Raw genomic sequence first — 19,513 nt, forward strand, 5'->3', positions numbered from 1 at the left:
CCCCCTGAATTACCTTTCTTCCTGGGATGGGAACAGAAGGAGCAACAGAAGAGATCCAGAGAAGCCAGGCATGCTGGTACACACCTGTGATCCCAGCACTAGTGAGACGGGAGGATTGCCTCAAGTTTGAGGCCAACCTGGGCCACATAGTGAGCTCAAGACCAGCCTGAACTACATAGGGAGACCTGCTCTCAAATAAAAACAAACAAAACAAAACAAAACAAAAAACCCAAATAGAAAAGATCCAGAGAATTTGAGTTACATTTTAATTTTGAGGTATTTCTCAGACATTTTGGGAATTATAACTGATCTGTATTTACAAAAGTCCTTTGAGAACTAACACCAAATTTTTAAAGTACAAGTTTTATTGAGTATAGTTCGTATACCATATCATTGACATTAAATCAGCTTTTGCTTTCAATGATTTTTAGTATATTCCCAGTTATGCAATCCATTTTAGAACATTTTCATCACCTCCAAGCCCATTAAAGTCACTCTCCCCACCCTCCAACCCTACCGGCCCCAGGCAGCCAACACTCTGCCTCCTGTCTCTGTGAATCCAACTATTCTGGACATTGCATACATAGAAATGGAATCATACAATATGTAATTTTTGTGACTGATTCTTAATATCATGTTTGCAAAGCTCAGCCACCTTCCTCCATTCCTTTTTACTGCCAAATAATATTCTATTGCATCAATTATGCTGCATTTATCCACTCATATTTGCATTCGCGTTGTTCCTACTTTTTTTACTATTACAAATCAGGCCACTATGAACATTCAGGGTCCAGGAGTTTTAGGGGTAGGGAGACCTCCATTTTGGGTTCTCTTGGGCATAAACAGAGGATAGAATTGCTGATGTGTTAACTCCATGTTTAACTTTTTGAGGAACTGTCGTACTATTTTCCAAAATATCTATACCACTTACATTCTCACTAGCAGCATATAATTCCAATTTCTTGGTATCTTCACCAATATTTATTGTTGTCCTTTTGGTTATGGTCATTTTAGTGGGTGTGAAGTGGTACCTCATTGTGGTTCCGATCTGAATTTCTTTAGTGACTAATGGGGTTGATTATCTTTGTATATACTTACTAGCCATTTGTGCATCTCCTTTGTATATCTTCTATTCAAGTTTTTTTTATGTCATTTTTTTTATTTGGTACCTGGGATCTGACTCGGGTCCTTGAGGTTGTGCAGCAGTCGGTGAAACCAATGAGCTAAATCCCCAGCCCCTTTATGTCATTTTTTAATGTGAACATTTATTTGCCAAGGTGACGGCCCATTGGTTAAATGTTTTCTACATGATTCTACATGGAATTCCAGGAAAACAAGTCAAAGATTTGCCCATTTCTAAATTGGGTTATTTATATTTTCATTATTGAGATCTGAGTTCTTCCTCTATTCTAACTATAAGACCTTATCAAATATGTGATTTAGGAATATTTTCTGTGGAATTTTTCACTCTATTGACTTGCCTTTTGAAACACAATTCTTCTTCCTCCTCCTCCTCCCCCTCCTCCCCTCCTCTTCCTTCTCCTCCTCCTCCTCCTCCTTCTTCTTCTTTTGCGGTACCCGGGATGGAACTCAGGACCTTTTGCTTGAGAGGCAGGTGTGGTGCCACTGAGCTAAATCCCTGCCCCTAACACAAAATTCTTCACATAGCCAGGCACAATGGTACATGCTTGTAATCCCAGCTACACAAGAGGCCGAGGCAGGAGGATCAAAAGTTCAAGGCCAACCTGGGCAACTTAGCAAGACCTTGTCTCACAAAAGCAAAATAAAAAAGGATGGGGTTGTAGCTCAATGGTAGAGTGCTTACCCACATGTATGAGGCCCTGGGTTCAGTCCTCAGTCACACACACACACACACACACACACAGGTTTTCCCATTGATGAAATCCAATTCATCTATTCACAAAGATTTCTAATTTTTATAGCTTATATTCTTACATTTAAATCTTTGATCCGTTTTAGGTTAAAATTTGAATACGTGTGATATGAGGATCCAACCTCTTTCTTTCGCATATGGATCTCCTGTTGTCCCAGCTCCATTTATTGAAAAGATCATTATTTCCCCCACTGAATAATTTTAATATCCTTATTAAAATCAGTTGACCGTGGAGCCAGGGATTTAGCTCAGTGGTTTTGCCATCTGCTGCGCAAGCGCAAGGACCCAAGTTCGATCCCTGATAAGGGAAAAAAAAAAAAAATCAGTTGACCATGTATGTGAGGGTTTATTTCTGGGCTCTCAATTGTATTCTATTGATCTATATGCCCATACTTAGGCCAATATTAGACAGTCTTAATTACTATAGCACTGTAATAAGTTTTTAAGTCAGAATATGAGTCTCCCAACTTTATTCTATTTTGTGTCCCTCACACTTTCATGTGAATTTTAGTGTTATCTTATGAATTTCTACAGAAAAGCCAGTTGCAATTTTGATAGTGTATTAATCTAAGGAACAATTTAGGAGAATATTGTCTTCTTAACAATATTGTCTTCCAATTCATTGAACACAGGCTATTTTTCCATTAACTTAATCTTCTTTAATTGATTTTAATAACATTATAGAGTTTTCAAGATATAAGTTTTGCATTTCTTTGGTTAAATTTATGCATAAATATTTTATTCTTTTGATGCTATTGTAAATAGATCCCCCCACACCCCGTACTGGGGATTGAATTCAGGACCTTGCACTTGCCAGGCAGGTGAGGCACCACTGAGCTATATCCCCAGCCCTATAAATAGATTTTTTAAATTCCATTTGCAGATTGTTCATTGCCAGTATATAAATACATGTGGTTTTCATACACTAATCTGTTAATCTTGCTAAATTCATGAGGTCTAAGCAGGTTTTTTTTTCTTAGATGCCTTAGGATTTTTCTACATACAAGAATATTGCATCCATAACTAGAGATAGCTCTACTTCCTACTTTCTAGGATTCTTTTTAAACACCGAATTCACCTTATATAGATAAACCAAGACCCAAAGATTAAGACAGCTTTATAGTAATCTTATGAGACCAAGAAAAAACATAACATGAAACTCAGCCTCTCACTTTGGAATTTCCTCTTTTCTGGAAAATCATGCTTCCTTGGTTTTAACTGTGGAGCCTGAAAGTCATTTGAACAAGAAAAGAACAATTTTAAATCTATTACAAAATAGAGCTCTTTTCGAGGATGTCTGGGGAACCAGTTGCCTTATTGAAGGGAACTTAGATGAGAGTTAAATTCAGTGGTCTTAATTGAAAGTGGTGCTTTAATAGCAGAGGAGAAAAATTATGGTGGTGAATGTGAGCGTGTTTCAGCCACAGGCCATGTGACTGGAGCAACACTGCCCCCTGTTTGCAGCTTCCTCTCGGTCCATGTTCTGACTCTGAAGGTGCCTGCATCTCTTTAGCCTTGTTCTGTTGAGTGATTCATTTCTAAATTTCAAAAATAATTTCAATTAAGATTTTTGACTAGATATACACTCATAGTTCAAAATTCTAAAAGTCCCAAAGAGGGCTGGAGGTATAGCTTGGCACTGGAGTGCTTGCCTAGCATGCATGAAGCCCTGGGTTCAATTCCCAGCACTGCAAAATAAAATAATATAAAATAACCACTACAAGTGCAAAAGAGCATACAATTCCAGCTTTGTATACTTTAGTTTCCCTCCCAGGAACCAACCTATTGAAAACAATGTATTGTGTGTCTTTTTGGAGATAATGTATACATAAACAAACAAATACATATTCAAGGGTGGTAGACAGAATAATAGTTTCCCATAGTGTCCATGCTCAAGTCCCTGGAGCCTGTGACTATGTTACTTTACGTGGAAAAAGAGATTTTGCAGAAGTGACTAAATAATGGGCTTTGAGATGTCCAGATTAGCCTGGGTATCCAGATGGACCAATCTATTCACCTAAGTCCTTAGAAACAGAGAACCCTTCTGAGCTATGGTACAGAGGTTTGATAAAGGGATGAACTGGAGAGATGCAATATGAGGAGAGTTTGAGCAGCTTTTGTTAACTTTACAAAAGAAGGAAAGGGGTCCCCAGCCAAGGAATGCTCTGTATCTTGGAAGAGGCAAGGAAACTGATTCTCCCTGGGGTCTCCAGAAAGGAACAGAGCCAACATCTCAGCCTTAGTCCAGTGAGGCTTGGGCCAGACTTCTGGCTTGCGGAAGTAAAGACAATAAACACGTGCTGTTTTAAGCTTGTGGTGAGTTATTATGTAGCGTTATCATATGATTATTATTTAGCAGCAACCAAAGGCCAATACAATAAGCTCTTTCCCCATTTGTAGACCAAAGGTGGGCTAATAGAGACACCATTCTGTACCTGGCTCTTTTTTTCATTGTATCTTTGAAGTGATTGTTTATCACTCTTTTTAGAAAAGATTGCAAAATTCCATTGAGTGAATGCACCATCCTTTATTTAATGCTCATTTAGACTATTTGCTGTCTTTTACTCTTACAAACAGTATTGAAATGAATGGCCTCACCCATGCATCGCTGTTTCTATTGGGAGATGCATTGTCAGAAGTGAAATTGCTAGGTCCAAAGAGCACGTGTATTTTCAGTGTTGTAGAATTTGCCAAACTGCCAGAGGCTGTAAATTGGTACAGTGTGTGTGAGGTGTGTGTGGCAGTGCAAAGGTGTCTGTCCCCTCCCTTCATGGGCATAGTGGAAGCTTAAAGTCAAAGATAAATGTCCCCTCCAGCCTGAGCACCTGCTGAAGGCTTTTGTGACCAACTCCCTGCTTGGGGTCACATGAGGAAAGTTCAGCCAAGCCAGATCTCCTAGCACTCCCATCTGATTTTGCTCCAAATTCAAGGAGACCTTGTAGGCTCACAAAATGTTTGCAATAAAAAGGTACAGTGGACCCTCAAGTTATGACCAGCCTGACATACAAACAACTTGGGCTTTGACCAGAATTTTAGCTTTAACATACAAACAAAGTCTTGAGTTACAGCACAAATGCCAGCCATCTGTGCTTCCACATGGTCTCAGATATAGATTTAACCCTTAAAGAGTTCTGGAAGGAACATTACAACATCCTTTCCTGTGTGGGGTTAAGTGAGAAATCCTGGGCCGATGTCTCTCTAAGGACACTGAGATCTGCCTGTGTACAGGAGAGAGACTTTGAAGGCTGTGTAGAGGAGCCTGAGCCTTCAATTGACTGACTTGAGTTACAACCAGCTCTTGGGAATGAATTGAGTTTGTAAGTCAAGGGTCCACTGCACATTACACCATCCAGACAAATCTCTTCCTTTTGAAGTCTAGAATTTCACAAGATTTAGGCTGAACAGGACCCTGAGAACATGTCTAAATAAAGCACCCTTTCGGAATAGAATGCAGCATTCAGCCAGTGCCCACACATCCCATTCGCTAATACTCACTGGAATCAACGTGGTGCTGGGTTGCCGCTGGGAACAATGTGGCCCATTCTACCTGGTTTCCCCAGGAAAGGGCTCTGCTTCTGAAAGACACAATGGGGAAGAGTTTGCAGGTCCCCAGAGAGCCACAGGGTTTTGATCTTTTATTGTTGCCTCTGCAGTATCTTGGAAGATGGTACGAAATTGAGAAGATCCCTGTGAGCTTTGAGAAAGGAAACTGTATCCAGGCCAACTACTCAGTAAAAGAAAATGGAAACATCAAAGTGCTAAACCAGGAGTTGAGGTGAGTAATTGTGCCATCCAGAGCCCGGCTGCAGTGCTGTCCTGGTGTGACTGGGTGCCCATGAGGTCGGAGTTGGGGAGGACGTGGCTGTCACCAGGGCCAGGCAGGGACAGTCAGGACTAAAAGACACTCATTTATTTAGGACTAGAAAGCATTCATTCATTCATTTCTTTACCACTTCCTGGGCATCTCCTGCCTGCCAGACCCTAGGAGAGACACCAGGGACCCACAGAGCTCCCCCCTCACTGCAAATCAGAGTCTCTGTTAGCAAAGGACCTTGGGACCACCTTGTCTGGTCTCCAAACAGAGAGAGAAGCTATTCTGTTCATCGCCTCACAGAGGGCAACAGCTTATCCCATCTCCATGCAGTTTTACCTACTAGGAAACTCTTTCTTCCTAAACAAGAATCAAATGCCTGTAATACATATGCATACCCTAGGCTGTGTAAACAGAATATCCTATAGAAGTGCACATTTCTATCATGGAGGGCTTCTCACACTGATATTTGATGCAAAGATTTACATTTTGGAAAGCAAACAAACTTAAAAAGTGTCCCAGGGAAAAGTTTTTCTACCATCCTCCATCAACAAAGACAACAGCACCACCAAACATATCCAAGCTTTTCCTATGTGCAAGGCATTATTCTTTGTGTGTATATACATGTACCATGTGGCTATATATGTGTCTGTATTAATGTTTATACAGGAATATGTATTCATTTACCCCATAGCAACCCCAAAGTAGGTGCTATTATAAACCTCATTTTTATGAATGAAAATTTTAGGTTCAGAGAAGTAACTTGTCCAAGGGTCACACAGCTGATAAGTGATGTAACTGGGATTCGAACCCAGGAAAAGTGAGATGGGGAAGAGATCAGAACATAGATTAAAAAAAAAAAAAAGGCTGTCCTTGCTGTCCTTCCTGTCCCTATGGGATCTGAGAAGTTCCTGGGCTGATAGAGGTGTCCTGTGGCTGTCCCATCACTCATTGGCTTCTGTGAGCCAGAACCCCCTGGCCCTGAATAAGCCAGAGCACAAAGTAGGGCTCTTAAGGGAGTCAAAGAGAGATCCAGCCATTCCAGAGCCTCATGGAGGGCTACAGGGATTGAGATGACCAGAAGGCCTCACAGGAATTTTATAGACATGGAAATAACCAGCTGTCTGTCCATCACTGTAGTGAAATTCCTGGGCCAAGTAAGAAAAAAGAAAAAAAGGTTATTTTGGCTCATGGTTCTGGAGGCTCCCACTGAAGATCAATGTTCTTTGGGCCTCTGGTGTGGGTAGCCTCATGGTGGGAGTGTGTAGCGGAGAAAACCATCCATTCAGGAACCAGGAAGTAGAAAAGAAACAGGAAGCGGTGAGGGACCCACACTTCCCTTCAAGGGCACACTTGCGGTGACCTAAGGACATCCTTCCAGGCCCCATCTACTAAGGTTCCCCCCATTTCCAACAGCATCACCCTGGAGACCCAGCCTTTAACACACAGACCTTAAGGGGACAACTGTCCAAACCACAGAGGGGCCCAAAGTTGCAATGACCTCATTTCAAATTTTTTGTCCCATTCTAAGACCAGGAGTCAACAATACAGACTTCAAACCTATGAGGATGCCCACTTCTCCTTTGGAGTTGACCTGGAATCCTCTTTAACTCTATGGTGGGTATTGGGTTGCTCTGCCTCCAGGGTTACACTTGTTTGAGACACACAGCTCATGAACAAAAGTTTCTTAATTCCAGAAAACAGTACAGTTCCTCCCTCCCAAGAGGGCTGCAGAATGAGCAGAAGATGAGGCAGGGGGTCAGAGCAACAGAATTCTCAGCCAGTGTTAGAGAACTTGAGTGTCAAGAACCAGGAAGCATGGGAAGACGAAGAAGAGCTCAGGCTCTCGAGTTCAGCTGCCTGGGTTCCAGTCCTGGTTCTGCTATTTAGTGTGCGATTGTAGGTTAGTTAGGATCATTCTCTAGGCAATAATAACGGGCTCTTCCCATGGCGCCAATTAAGCATTAAATGAGGTAATACGCATGAAGCTCTTAGAACACCACTGGGCATGTAGTAACCATTTAGCAAATATGACTTGGGCTGGGAATTTAGCTCAGTGGCACAGCACCTGCCTGGCAAGTGCAAGGTCCTGAGTTCAATCCCCGGTAAACACACACACACACACTCACACACTCACACACATACACACAAAAAGACTTTCCATGGCCACCTGCTGCCACCCTTGAAAATATAAATGCACTTCCCCATGAACAAGTAGTGAGTTTGTGATAAGAGCCTGACATTTCGAAAACTATTCTAGAACAAAACACAAATGATTGGGGGGGGGCATTGAAAGAGCCTGGTTTGATGCTTTGTATGCAGATAGAAACAGACCTTGTCCCCAGCTGTCTGAGTGCCAAGTGAGAGAGCAGGGCACTGTCAGCAGCCCTGCATGGTGACAAAGAGACAATGCATTTGTGAGTATCACAGTACATTTCCCAGCCTCCCTTACCTGTCACTTATCTTGTTTCTAGGACATCCAACACCGCTAACCAGAGCACTAACCTTCGGGCTTTTGTACACATGATTGCTCTAATTTTACTCTGCCTGCCCTCTTGAGGACTGGCTGACCAGGAGCTCCTCTGTAAGCTCTCTTAGAAGGGAACCCTGAAGCCTGAGCATCTTCCCTTCTCTGTTCTCGGCTTCACAGGGTCATTGGGTGTTAGCCAGAAATGAGCTAGATCCATTCAAAAGGATGAAGGCATTTCATTCCACCTAAGATCACCACTTTTGAGATGAGCCACCATTAAGTATACTGCTAAGAAAGAAATGACACTGCCAATTATATGTGTCAGGTGGCATTTCTTCACATTTAATGTCAAAGAGGTCTAGGCTGACCTGGGAATCACTGAGGCAAGGTCAGTGTGTCCTTGCTGCCTGCTTTTAGCTGGCCTATGAATCTCAGATGGCTGCTGACATGGAAAGGGTCTCAGAGCTCAGGCCCCTTGTGGGACAGATGATGTCACATGATGTCCTGAGGCCCAAAGAGGGAAAAGCTATGGCACTCCCGACTCCTGCCCTGTTTTGCGTTATTTTCAGTGATCAAGTTCCTCCTTATTTGTCCCTCTGTCTTCTTTGTATCCTGCTTTGTTCTGTTTAGTTTTTCCTTTGCTTTTACTTCCTCTCTCTTGGAGCCTGGGAGCAGGACGTCTTCTTTCAGGCCACCACAGACAATCCAAAAAACCAGTGTTGAAGTGCAAGAGCCTAACAGGCCTCCAATCCCACAGCACTCTAATGTCACTTCTCATCACTCCATGGCTGTCTTCCTCCCCTTGGTCTCAGTCACAGAGGAAAGGACAGGAAATAAGCACCGGAAATCTCCGTGTTGGCCACCACTATCCTTAATCGCCCAAATATTGCCTTTCATTGAGTTTTGTTTTTCAGTGAGGTATTTGTTTCTTTGTTTTGCTTCTTACTCATTACAGATCTGATGGAACCGTGAATCAAATTGAAGGTGAAGCCACCCAGAGCAACATCACAGACCCCGCCAAACTAGGAGTTAAGTTTTTCCAGCGTAAGTAGCCACTTCTGTCAGGAAGTTTCGGGGATGGAAGGTGAGGGCCCTGGGGTACCCCTGTCACATCTGAGTGCCATCCATAAGGACTCAGTATCCAATTGTTGAGGACCTACTACATGCCGTGCACTGTGCTGGCCACTGAGATGTGTTCCTATGTGTTCCCGTGTGGATATTGGCTGGCAACCAGATTTCCTTTAAACTATCATCAGTGTTCAGTGGGTGATGCCAAAAAGGAAACACTCAGGGCAAGAGCAGTAGGAGGCTCGATCCAGTCTTATTTCTCCCAGGGGAAACTGAGGCCCCCAATGAGTAGCATTATCGAAACAACTAGCATGAGCAGAAGCTTGAGGGCAAGAGATGACAGGAGTGAAGGCCACTTTGAGACCTGCTTTTGCCGTTTTCTAGTCACACTGTTGGGATTTTGAGAAATATTTAATGAGGCATCTGCCCTCTGAGTTCTAAGCTACACGGAGAATGGATGCAGCAGGTGAGGAAAGCATCCAATGTCACTTTTGCAGCTGATGTAGTCACACTGGAGAATTTGGCTCAAGCCTGTGAGGCTGGCTGGCTGGCTGGCTTGCTTGCTTGCTTGCTTGCTCTTTTTTGTACCAGGGATTGAACTCGGGACCTTACGCTTTCGAGGCAGGCAGCAGAACCACTGAGCTAAATCCTCAGCCCCCTGTGAGGCTTTCTAATGTTGAAAGCACCATCGGAACCTCTCTCTCCACTGCAGGGGAGACACTGAAGTCACCCGTTGCAAGAGAAATCACTCCCAGTGTCCTCATCTTTACTATCTTCCTTCCCCTTGGAATCCCTAGTGCGGGGCAGGGAGGAAGTTCTTGTTTATAAATGAAAAAAGGAATGTGGGAGGAGAAAACAGCTTCCCACACACGCAACTATGAGCAAATACGTCCCATGCACAAACCGGGGGTGACCACCCAGTGTGGTGAAGATAAACCTAGTAGGGCATGTCCAAGAACTGTTAAGGGCTTTTGTCACAGTAGTGATTCTTGTCACTCTTACTGAAGGAAGTTGACACACAGAAGGGCTGAGTGGGCGGGCACTGATCTAATTAGGGGCAGAGTCTCCAAATTCTCAACTGAGATTTTCCCATGACACGGATGCAAAAGGCATGGAGGATGCGAGTGAAGGTTAAATACCTTCTGCTCAGTCCTCAGAAGGCAGCCTTGGGCAGGAGCTAAAAAAAAAAAGGCAGGAGCTGCTTGCTGGGGAAGCTGAGCAGGGAGAGGTTTCTGAGGGCTCAGATGTTGGCACTGGGCCTTATAAGCTGTATAGGAGATGGTGGGAAAGCATGGCTGTTCCAAGTGGAGAGGAGGGCTTGGGAGATGGCTGGATAAACAGCCTAGAGCAGGGGTTTGGGGGCTTACGTGGGATGAGCAGCAGGGCTGAAGAGGCCTTTGAATGCCATGTTAGAGAGTTTGCATTGCAGCGTCTGGACACAGCAGGAGACTCAAACAAAGTTTTTTGATAAAGAGAGAGATGGGAGTTTTCTGTACCAAGAGAAAATATCTGGGTAAATTTATTCTTGAGAACTAGGCCCTGGGAGAGGAAGATGGAATGCTCCTGCTGGGACGTGTGCAGGTGGGGTGCAGCAGCAGCAAGAAGTGGGAGATGTGGTTTTCCCAAATCACTCGGCGCAGAGCACTTGGTCCAGCAGGGAGCTCACAGAGCAGTTGAACCTCACAGACAACAGGGGTCCGATGAAGAGACTCTCCGGGCAAGGTGGCCAGGGCACCAGCAGTGCCGGGACATCAGGAATAACTCTTGCTCCAGGTTCCCACCAGGCTTCTTCCAAGCCTCCTCCTGGTTCATAAACAGAAAGTCAGAGGTAGGAGGGAGCTCGGTGGCTGGTCCTCTTGCCGCATTTCTTGTGCTGGGCCAAGGACACCCAGCCAAACCCTGACCAGCCACACTCCACCTTCTCTACCCGAAGCTCCTTGGATCTTTCACAAGTGCTCAGCAAACAGGAATTATTTTTGAGTGGGGCAAGCGGGGTATGATGCTTAGAACCTGGGAAAGCAAATGACCTATGACCTCATCTGTGTCCAAGCTCTCGTGCTTATGGGGCACCATTTGGGTATCTTCCACAGCTGGGCTGAGTTTTCCTTAGCTTGGACCTTGTCTGGGGAGGAAGCTTCTAGATCCAGGTGGAGAGGCTAAATCCTCCATCTCTCCTCTTACAGACCTCTTTAATCTTGGGCTTCCAATACTTTCAGATGTCAATCAGTGAATCCTTAAAGGCACTTTGGGAGGAAAAGCCTAAAACCTCTAACCAAATGGCTAACCACATTCTTAAGAGTGGAAGGGTTTGTACCAAGCATGAAGAAAGGAAAAACAAAACATCAAAGCCTTTGCCTTCTCCTTAGGCAGGTTCTAGACAAACTTGGGTGTTATGGGCTCAGAAAGCCTGGGGTCCCCGCTTTGCAGTCTCCACTTAGCTAAGTGCTCTCCACACACCATGTGGATTTGTGGGAGCCTGTAAGTCCTTGGGTCCCACTGGAACACCCTGTTTCCCCCCAAACCACCTGCTACCAAAGAGGAGAGCATTAACAATGGTCCTAACTCTGACCGTACCCTAGACTCACTGTGGAGCTTTTAAAAGTACTGTCCCATGCAAGTCTGAATGCAGGGAAGGGTGGAAAGGGTGGGCTTTTCGTCTTTCAAAGCCCCCATGTGATTCCCATAGAAACCAGTTAAGAACAACCAGCCTCCTGTAATCCCAGCATTCTCAGCGGCCGAGGCAGGAGAATCATGAATTCAAAGCCAGACTGAGTAACTTAGCAAGACTTTGTCTCAGAAAACTTTTTACGTACAAAAAAGGGTTTGGGGTATAGCTCAGTGTGAGGCCCTGCGTTCAGTCCCACTTCTGCAAAAAAGAATTACAACCCCAGAGTCCTGGAGACTCATGTCTCCTGCTCTGGTTCCCCCTCATGCTGCCTTCCTTTGGTTCTCAGTGATGCCATCAGCACCATACTGGGTCCTTGCCACCGACTATGACAACTATGCCCTCGTCTACTCCTGTACCAACATCATCTGGCTTTTTCACATCGACCATGTCTGGATCTTGGGAAGAAACCGTTATCTCCCTCCAGAAACAGTGACCTACCTAAAAGATATCCTGACTTCTAACAGCATTGACATCGAGAAAATGACCATCACAGATCAGGTGAATTGCCCCGACTTCCTGTAGGAGGCTCTGGAGGGTGGCAGCAGCCACCCTCTGTCACTTCTTCCGCTTTGCTTTCCCCACCCTGCCTGCACCTCATAAAGACACAGCACCACTCATGACAACAGCTGCACACACCGGCAGAGAAGTTTGCAGAAGCCAGTGGAGGGGAACTCGGGGAAGTTGCCTGAACACTTATCCTCTGCCCACCCTTCTGCCTTGCCACCAATAATAAACATGTTGCTGATCCTCTGTGGCTCAGCGGATTCTGAATCAAGGTGTTGATTATGTTAGCTTTCTGTCAGTCTGACAAAATACCTGGAGTAAACAACTTGAAAGGAGGAAAGGTTCAAACTAGGCCCCCACTCCTAAAGTTCCCATGGCCTCCCAACAGCCCATTAAGCTATGAAAGCATCAATTGATTAGTTTATTGATGAGGTCAGTCCCTTCATGGCCCAAACACCCCCAAATGCCTCACTTCTAGACACTTCTGTACTGGGGACCAAACCTTCAACACAAGGGTTTTGGGGGGATGTTTCAGATCCAAACCATAGCAATTACAAGTTGTTGTTTTTTTTATTAGCAGTGTGTGCATAGACATCCTTAAACAGTTACATAGAGGAAAAATTAAGCTCAGAACTGTCCAGGTTTAAAAAAACACAATACTGTTCTGGAAGGGTAAGCTGAGGGCAAAGGCACACTCTGGTCCCCATTCTGCAGTAAGCGCTCCTCCAAGGATGGGAGCTGGGGTGCCAAGTTTACCATGCAGTTTCCTGGGAGCTTTTACTCCCATCAGGAAATCCTCAAAGTGGCTGAAGAGAAACCATCCTGGGGTCTGTGCAAAGAGGAGGAAAATCTATGTGGGGAAAATACTAGGAACTGTTTGTATTTATTTATTTACTTACTTATTTATTTTTCTTTCTTTTTTTTTTTTGGTCCTGGGGATCAAACTCAAGTCCTTGCGCTTGCAAGACAGGTGGCAGAACCACTGAGCTAAATCCTCGGCCCTAGGGACTGCTTTTAAAGATTGTTTCTGTGTGTCTTTCATTGAATTGCTATTTACTGAGGCCCAGGTCATTCCAGGTATTGAAAAATACAGGCTCTTGGTCCTCCCACAGGAGCTTACAGTCTAGCAAGGGAGACAAGCAAGTAGAGAAGTCCTTAGAGCACAAGGTGAGGACAGCAAAGGCAGAGGCCTATGGGGGGTGCTGCCCCCAGACACAGGCAGCCAAGGCTGCACAATCAGTCCTGGGGTGCAGTTACTCCTGGGGTGTCCCACTTCCCGGCTCTGTACCACCTTCAGCTGAAAAACCCCAGGTTTTTGGTTTTGTTTTTTTTTCGGTACCAGGGATCGAACTCGGGACCTTGCGCTTGCGAGGCAGGCGCCTGACCCACTGAGCTAAATCCCCGGCCCTAGCTGAGGTTTTATACCTTGTGAATTTTCAAATCAGAAAGACCTCAGAATTATCACCCTGCAATTTCATGTAGCTCACATAAATTTTATAATCCACTAATGTTTGGGGAAATGAATAGGAAATTAAGCCCTTTGATTAAATTTTTTGCTTTTTTAAAAACATGAATATGAAATATTTTCCTTGAATATTTGAGACTTTTTGAGGCTTTATGTTAAAGGTCACAAAAAAATCTTAATACATATAATTTTTGTTTAAACAAATATGAACTCAAAACATAACTTCCAATGTGAAGCCCCAAAAGGCTGAAATCCCTGGGGCAAAAAGGTGAGGAGCGGGCTGGGGATTTAGCTCAGTGGCACCTCGCCTGCCTTACAAGTGCAAGGTCCTGAGTTCAATCCCTGGTACCAAAAAAACGATGAGGAGGAAGAAAAAGAGCAGGAGGAGGAGGAAGGTGGCTAAGAGCCTTTCACAGGTTTGCTCTCTGCTTTACCCCACTGCCACTCACGGCGGGGCACTTGGCTTCTCTTATAAAGCAGTTCTCTTGATGTTAAGCTGTCATCTGTCTTTTATCTCATTGCACAACATAAGTTGGGATTTCATTCCTCTTAACAGCTGCCTAAGAACATCTAAGACAAGGTGAATGTGCTTTGCACTTTAGTGTCTCGCCCAATACACAGACTTGATTATTTCATGTGAATGAATTACTGAATGGGTGGGCAGATGGGTGGACTTGAGCTTTTCAGTGAAGAAGTGAAAGGAAACTCTGAAGCAGATATCAGGGATAACTAAGACTGAGAAAAATGTTGGAGAGGCCAGGGATTTAGCTCAGTGGCACTGCATCTGCCTGGCAAGTGCAAGGTCCTGAGTTCAATCCCTGGTACAAAAAAAGAAAAAAGAAAAATGTTGGAGACTCACCTGCCTCGTAAGCACAAAGTCCTGAGTTCGATCCCCGGTACCAAAAAAACAAAACAAACAAATCCTGGATGTCACATCCTATTACTTAGCCCGGAGCCACCTAAGTATATATCTCTAGCAAATATAGACATTTTAAAAAATGCATGTCTTACATCCTTAAAGTGCTCAGAGGATGTAATCTCTATGTAAATTTTAAAATATCTTACACAATCTAGGTAAAAGGGAATATGTGCAAAAACATTCATCATAGTTTTATAGGTAGTAACCCCAACAGAAAGAAGCTAAACTAAAACTAGCAGCAGAGGAATTGGAGAAATGGGATCATTAATCACGGAACAGCCACTTGATGTCATGTCATATAGTCATTAAAATGTGAGGAGTGAAGTCGGGCATGGTGGTGCACATCTGTAATTCCAGCACTCGGGAGGCTGAGGTAGGAAGATTGCTACAAGTTTGAAGCTAGCTGGGCTACACAGTAAGTTCAAGGCCAGCCTAAAGTATATAGCAAGACCCTGTGTCTCAAAAAAAAGGGAGGATGAGAAGCCACACAAGAGCTGGTGCCTGCTCACCCACGCTCACTGCTGAGGAAGCCCTTGCTGGGGGACTTTCCTGTCCTGCAGAGCTCAAATCAGGACCCTGTGTTTCTGAAGGAATCTGCCACCCTAGGCTGACCAGAGACCAATAAGTGTCTTCTAGTCCACCATGATTTTACATCTGCTAGATGAGTAAGCATGGGCTAATGAGGCCTAGTAACCATGGCTACACCCCCTAACCCCCATCATTCCTCAGCCCTGCTCCTGACGGGCAGCCACCAGTCCCTGCACTTTCCCAGGCCTTGTCCTTGGCGGGCAGCCACAACTCCTTTTCACTGAACTGCCCCCCTTCAAAGTCCCTTTTTGCTTTTTTCCTTTCACATCCCTGCTTTATGTTCATGACCCTAGAAAAGACCTTATAGCTTGTACAAGGATGACTGGTCTGGTCTAAGTGCCAGGGCAGTCCCGCTCAAGTTTGTTCTGAAATGAACCTGTCCTGTTGAGCTCGTGCCGCTGTTTTTTCCACTTTTCCTAACGGTTTCTGCTTCCCCACCCACTGGACCAGGACAAGTCCACCTGAGCACTAGCAACACTAGTGACAGCCAGTCCAGAAGCTAAACAAAAACTTTTGACTTTTGTGCACTAACTAGGTAGAAAAAATAAATTGGAACCATCAGATCAGGGTGCAACTTTAAGAGAGCTGGGGAAAAAATAATTGAAAGCTCCTTTATTGGTCAACCTTTTGTTGCTGTGGCCAAATATCTGACATTCACAACTTAAAGGAACTCATGGTTTCAAAGGTTTCAGTCCATGGTGGGCTGGCTCCAAGGCAGAAACATCCTTGCGGAAGGGCGTGGCTACCCTGCTCACTTCATGGTAGCCAAAAAAGAGACTGAAGCATTTTTTTTTTTTTTGATACCAGGGATCGAACTCTGGTCCTTGAGCTTGCAAGGCACTTGGCGGAACCACTGAGCTAAATTCCCGGCCCCCAAAAAAGAAAGAGAGTAAGGGAGCCACAGAGACAGGAAGGGGCTGAGGACAAGAATATACTCTTCCAGGTTATATCTACAGTGACCCACTTCCTCCACCCAGGCCCTGCCTCCTAACAGCACATGCAGCTAAGGACTCCTCACTGGATTAATCCGTTAATGAGGGCTGTGTCCCACAGTCTATTCACCTTTCCGAAGCCCCACCTCTGAACGCATGAGCCTGTTGAGGAACATTTCTCATCCAAACCATAACAGCCCTGAAACTGTAAGGTCACACAGTCTGCAGTAGCTGTTGTTGGTTATGTGCAACTCGTGAGAGAGCAGAGTTAGGCAGAGACCCTGCATACACAGCAGCTTCAGTAGCTGGTGGCCTTTCATGCTCTAGCTCCATTCCTGGGTAGCTTAATTCTCTTAGGTTCCTGTCCTTGGATTTCTACAATATTAGACACACACACACACACACACACAATTTTTTCTCAGATAATTTAACTTAACTCAGTAGATGTTCCTTTGGAACCAAAATAGCTCTAAGACAAAAGCGTTCACAAAATAATATTGAGTGGAGGGAAAAAAAATGCAGCAGTTTAACTATGCTGTATTTATAGCTACATGAAGAGATGGCATAAAATCAAGAGCTAAAAGTGAAGAAAGAAAATGAAAGCAATTAAAGTGTTACGTGGCATTATGGGAAAAATTTTTTTTCTTTTTTAGTTTTGCTACAGCTGTTTGTATTGTAGGCCATAAAATATTTATAGACCCTAAAATGTCCTTTTAGTTTAATTTGGCCCTCTGGGAAGTTTGGTGCCAAGACCCCTCACCCAAATAGGCCTCTTCTTTCAACAACTACTTCAGACATTGAGGCCTTTCTGGAGTAGTCTCCCATCCCATCATATCCATAATATACCTGAGACAAGGGCATACTTTGTGAAGTGCAGGATGTGTTGTAGTTTAAAATTTCTCTATTAAAGCAATCTTTGTTTACTACCAACAACTTCCTCTATAAACCTCTAGAGACATAAAGGGATATATCACATAATATTATTTTCATGATTATCTAAATAGTTTTATTTTATAATTGACTTCCCCCAAAAGGAATCATTTTCACCTTGATAAGTTTTGTAACTATGAAAAAATATAATATGTGTTAAATATGGTCAACTTCCACACTAAAATCCCTTATTTTAGCCAGTTATGACATTAAAATAGACTTAAGCATTTTCTAATATTCCCAATAGACAAAGTGATCTGAACAAATTAGAAACACTGAGGAAACTGAGTGTTGTGGCTCATGACTGTAATCTCAGCACTCGGGCAGCTGAGGCAGGAGGATCACCATGAGTTCAAAGCCAGCCTGAGCTACATAATGATACCCTATCTCAAAACAAACAAACAAAAAGAAATGCCAAGCAATAGTTCGGTGAGAGGCAAGGAGATAATGTTCAGCTCTGGTCTTGACCCTCATTAGTGAGCTGCCTTACTCCAACTGCTCTCTCTAAGGATTCTTCCACTTACACAGTTAGGGTTTTGTGCAAGAGTAATAAAGTAAAATTTTGCTGAGAAGGAGGGAGTACCTATACCTTTTTTTTTTTTTTTTTTTTTTTTTTGGATACCGGGGATCAAACTTGGGTCCTTGTGCTTGCGCAGCAGGCGGCAAAACCACTGAGCTAAATCCCTGGCCCACCTATACCTTTTTAGGAAAAATAAACCATAAAATTATAAGACCAACTCTCCACTTTATTTTGTGTCTCCTTCTAAACCTTATCAACATATGCATTATGCAAAAATAATATATATTATTTTGATGTATGTTTCCATGGAGATACATGTTTTACTCATATTACATGTTACATTCTATAAATGTATTGAAAATACTACATTTTATTCCAGCAAGTTTTCTTCATCTGTTAACTATAATTAAATTATAAGATGCACAACTTTAATACAACTTTTCTGCATCTTCAGTCCACCCAGAGACCCAGTGGAGCTCTGCAGGATGGCTCTCGCAGGGAGCGCGGTTAGAAGGGGACTGGACACAAGAGCACCCGGGACTGCAGTTCGACTACATGTGGTCAGACGGGTGTCCCCACATCTCCCAGTCTGTGGGTGCTGAAGCCCCAGGGCTCTCTGGTTTGCTGCAGAGGGAAAGCGGTGTGGAGCCTCCCATGCTCTGACAGACACGCACGCCTCTCTGGGGCTTCCCTGCCTCCTCTTTCTTGGCTCATTCTCTGGCAGCCAGTCCAAGGCTCTCAGCCAAGGCACCCACAGTCACCTGGGGGCATTTATCAGTTTCTGGGAAGATGTCCTGGAATAGGGAGACAGTGGGGGAAAAGCAAGCCAAAGCTTGCAAACAAACAAACATCCTCCTAAGTGATTCAGATTTGCTCCCATGCCTTAACTGAGAACCACTGCTTTTCCCCGGAGACTAATTACCACCCCCATGTCTCCCATCTCTGCGCCTTTAAATAGACAGCATTCCTCTTACTGAAATGTGCTACTGCCAAAATCCAGCCCATCAAGTGTACATGAGGACTTTCACAGACCGATCTGGCAATATGTATCTAGTAAAGGTGAGGATGACCTAGTAATTCGCTGCGTTTGTAAATATTCTAGAAATACTTCTGCACCTGAGTACAAGGAGACATGAATAGAAATGTTCGTTATAGCACTGTTTGAAAGACTGAATGTCCATCAACAGAAGAATTTATTTAAAAAGTGTGAAGGCTTCCTGTAAGCGGCCAGAGGTGACCTGTGAAAATGGTTCGCTACTCTCTTGACCCAGAAAACCCCACAAAATCATGCAAATCAAGAGGCGCAAATCTTCGTGTTCACTTTAAGAACACCCGTGAAACTGCCCAGGCCATCAAGGGTATGCATATCCGAAAGGCCACCAAGTATCTGAAGGATGTCACATTAAAGAAACAATGTGTGCCATTCAGGCGTTACAATGGTGGAGTTGGTAGGTGTGGCCAGGCCAGACAGTGGGGCTGGACACAGTGTTGGTGGCCCAAAAAGAGTGCTGAGTTTTTGCTGCACATGCTTAAAAATACAGAGAGTAATGCTGAGCTTAAGGGTTTAGATGTTGATTCTCTGGTCATTGAACATATCCAGGTGAACAAAGCACCCAAGATGCGCCACCAGACTTACAGAGCTCGTGGCCAGATTAACCCATACATGAGCTCCCCCTGCCATATTGAGATGATCCTTACTGAAAAAGAACAAATTGTTCCTAAATCAGAGGAGGAAGTTGCACAG

The 19,513-nt window shown here is 44.1% G+C and overlaps 1 protein-coding gene across 2 annotated transcripts in view; it reads left to right on the top strand.

Moving 5' to 3' along the window:
- Nucleotides 1-12,682, top strand: part of Apod (apolipoprotein D) — a 29,873-nt gene extending 17,191 nt beyond the window's left edge. For both annotated transcript variants that reach the window (XM_087185956.1, NM_001279841.2), the window contains 3 exons: nucleotides 5,548-5,669; nucleotides 9,131-9,219; nucleotides 12,198-12,682. In XM_087185956.1, coding sequence (XP_087042082.1) covers nucleotides 5,548-5,669; nucleotides 9,131-9,219; nucleotides 12,198-12,433 — 447 coding nt within the window. In that variant the 3' untranslated portion in view covers nucleotides 12,434-12,682. The remainder of the gene's footprint in view (nucleotides 1-5,547; nucleotides 5,670-9,130; nucleotides 9,220-12,197) is intronic.
- Nucleotides 12,683-19,513: the final 6,831 nt, after the last annotated feature.

The sequence above is a fragment of the Heterocephalus glaber genome, unplaced genomic scaffold (assembly GCF_053883595.1).
Source record: "Heterocephalus glaber isolate CG9 unplaced genomic scaffold, H.glaber_assembly_v1.0 deba00001504, whole genome shotgun sequence".
NCBI lineage: Eukaryota > Metazoa > Chordata > Mammalia > Rodentia > Bathyergidae > Heterocephalus > Heterocephalus glaber.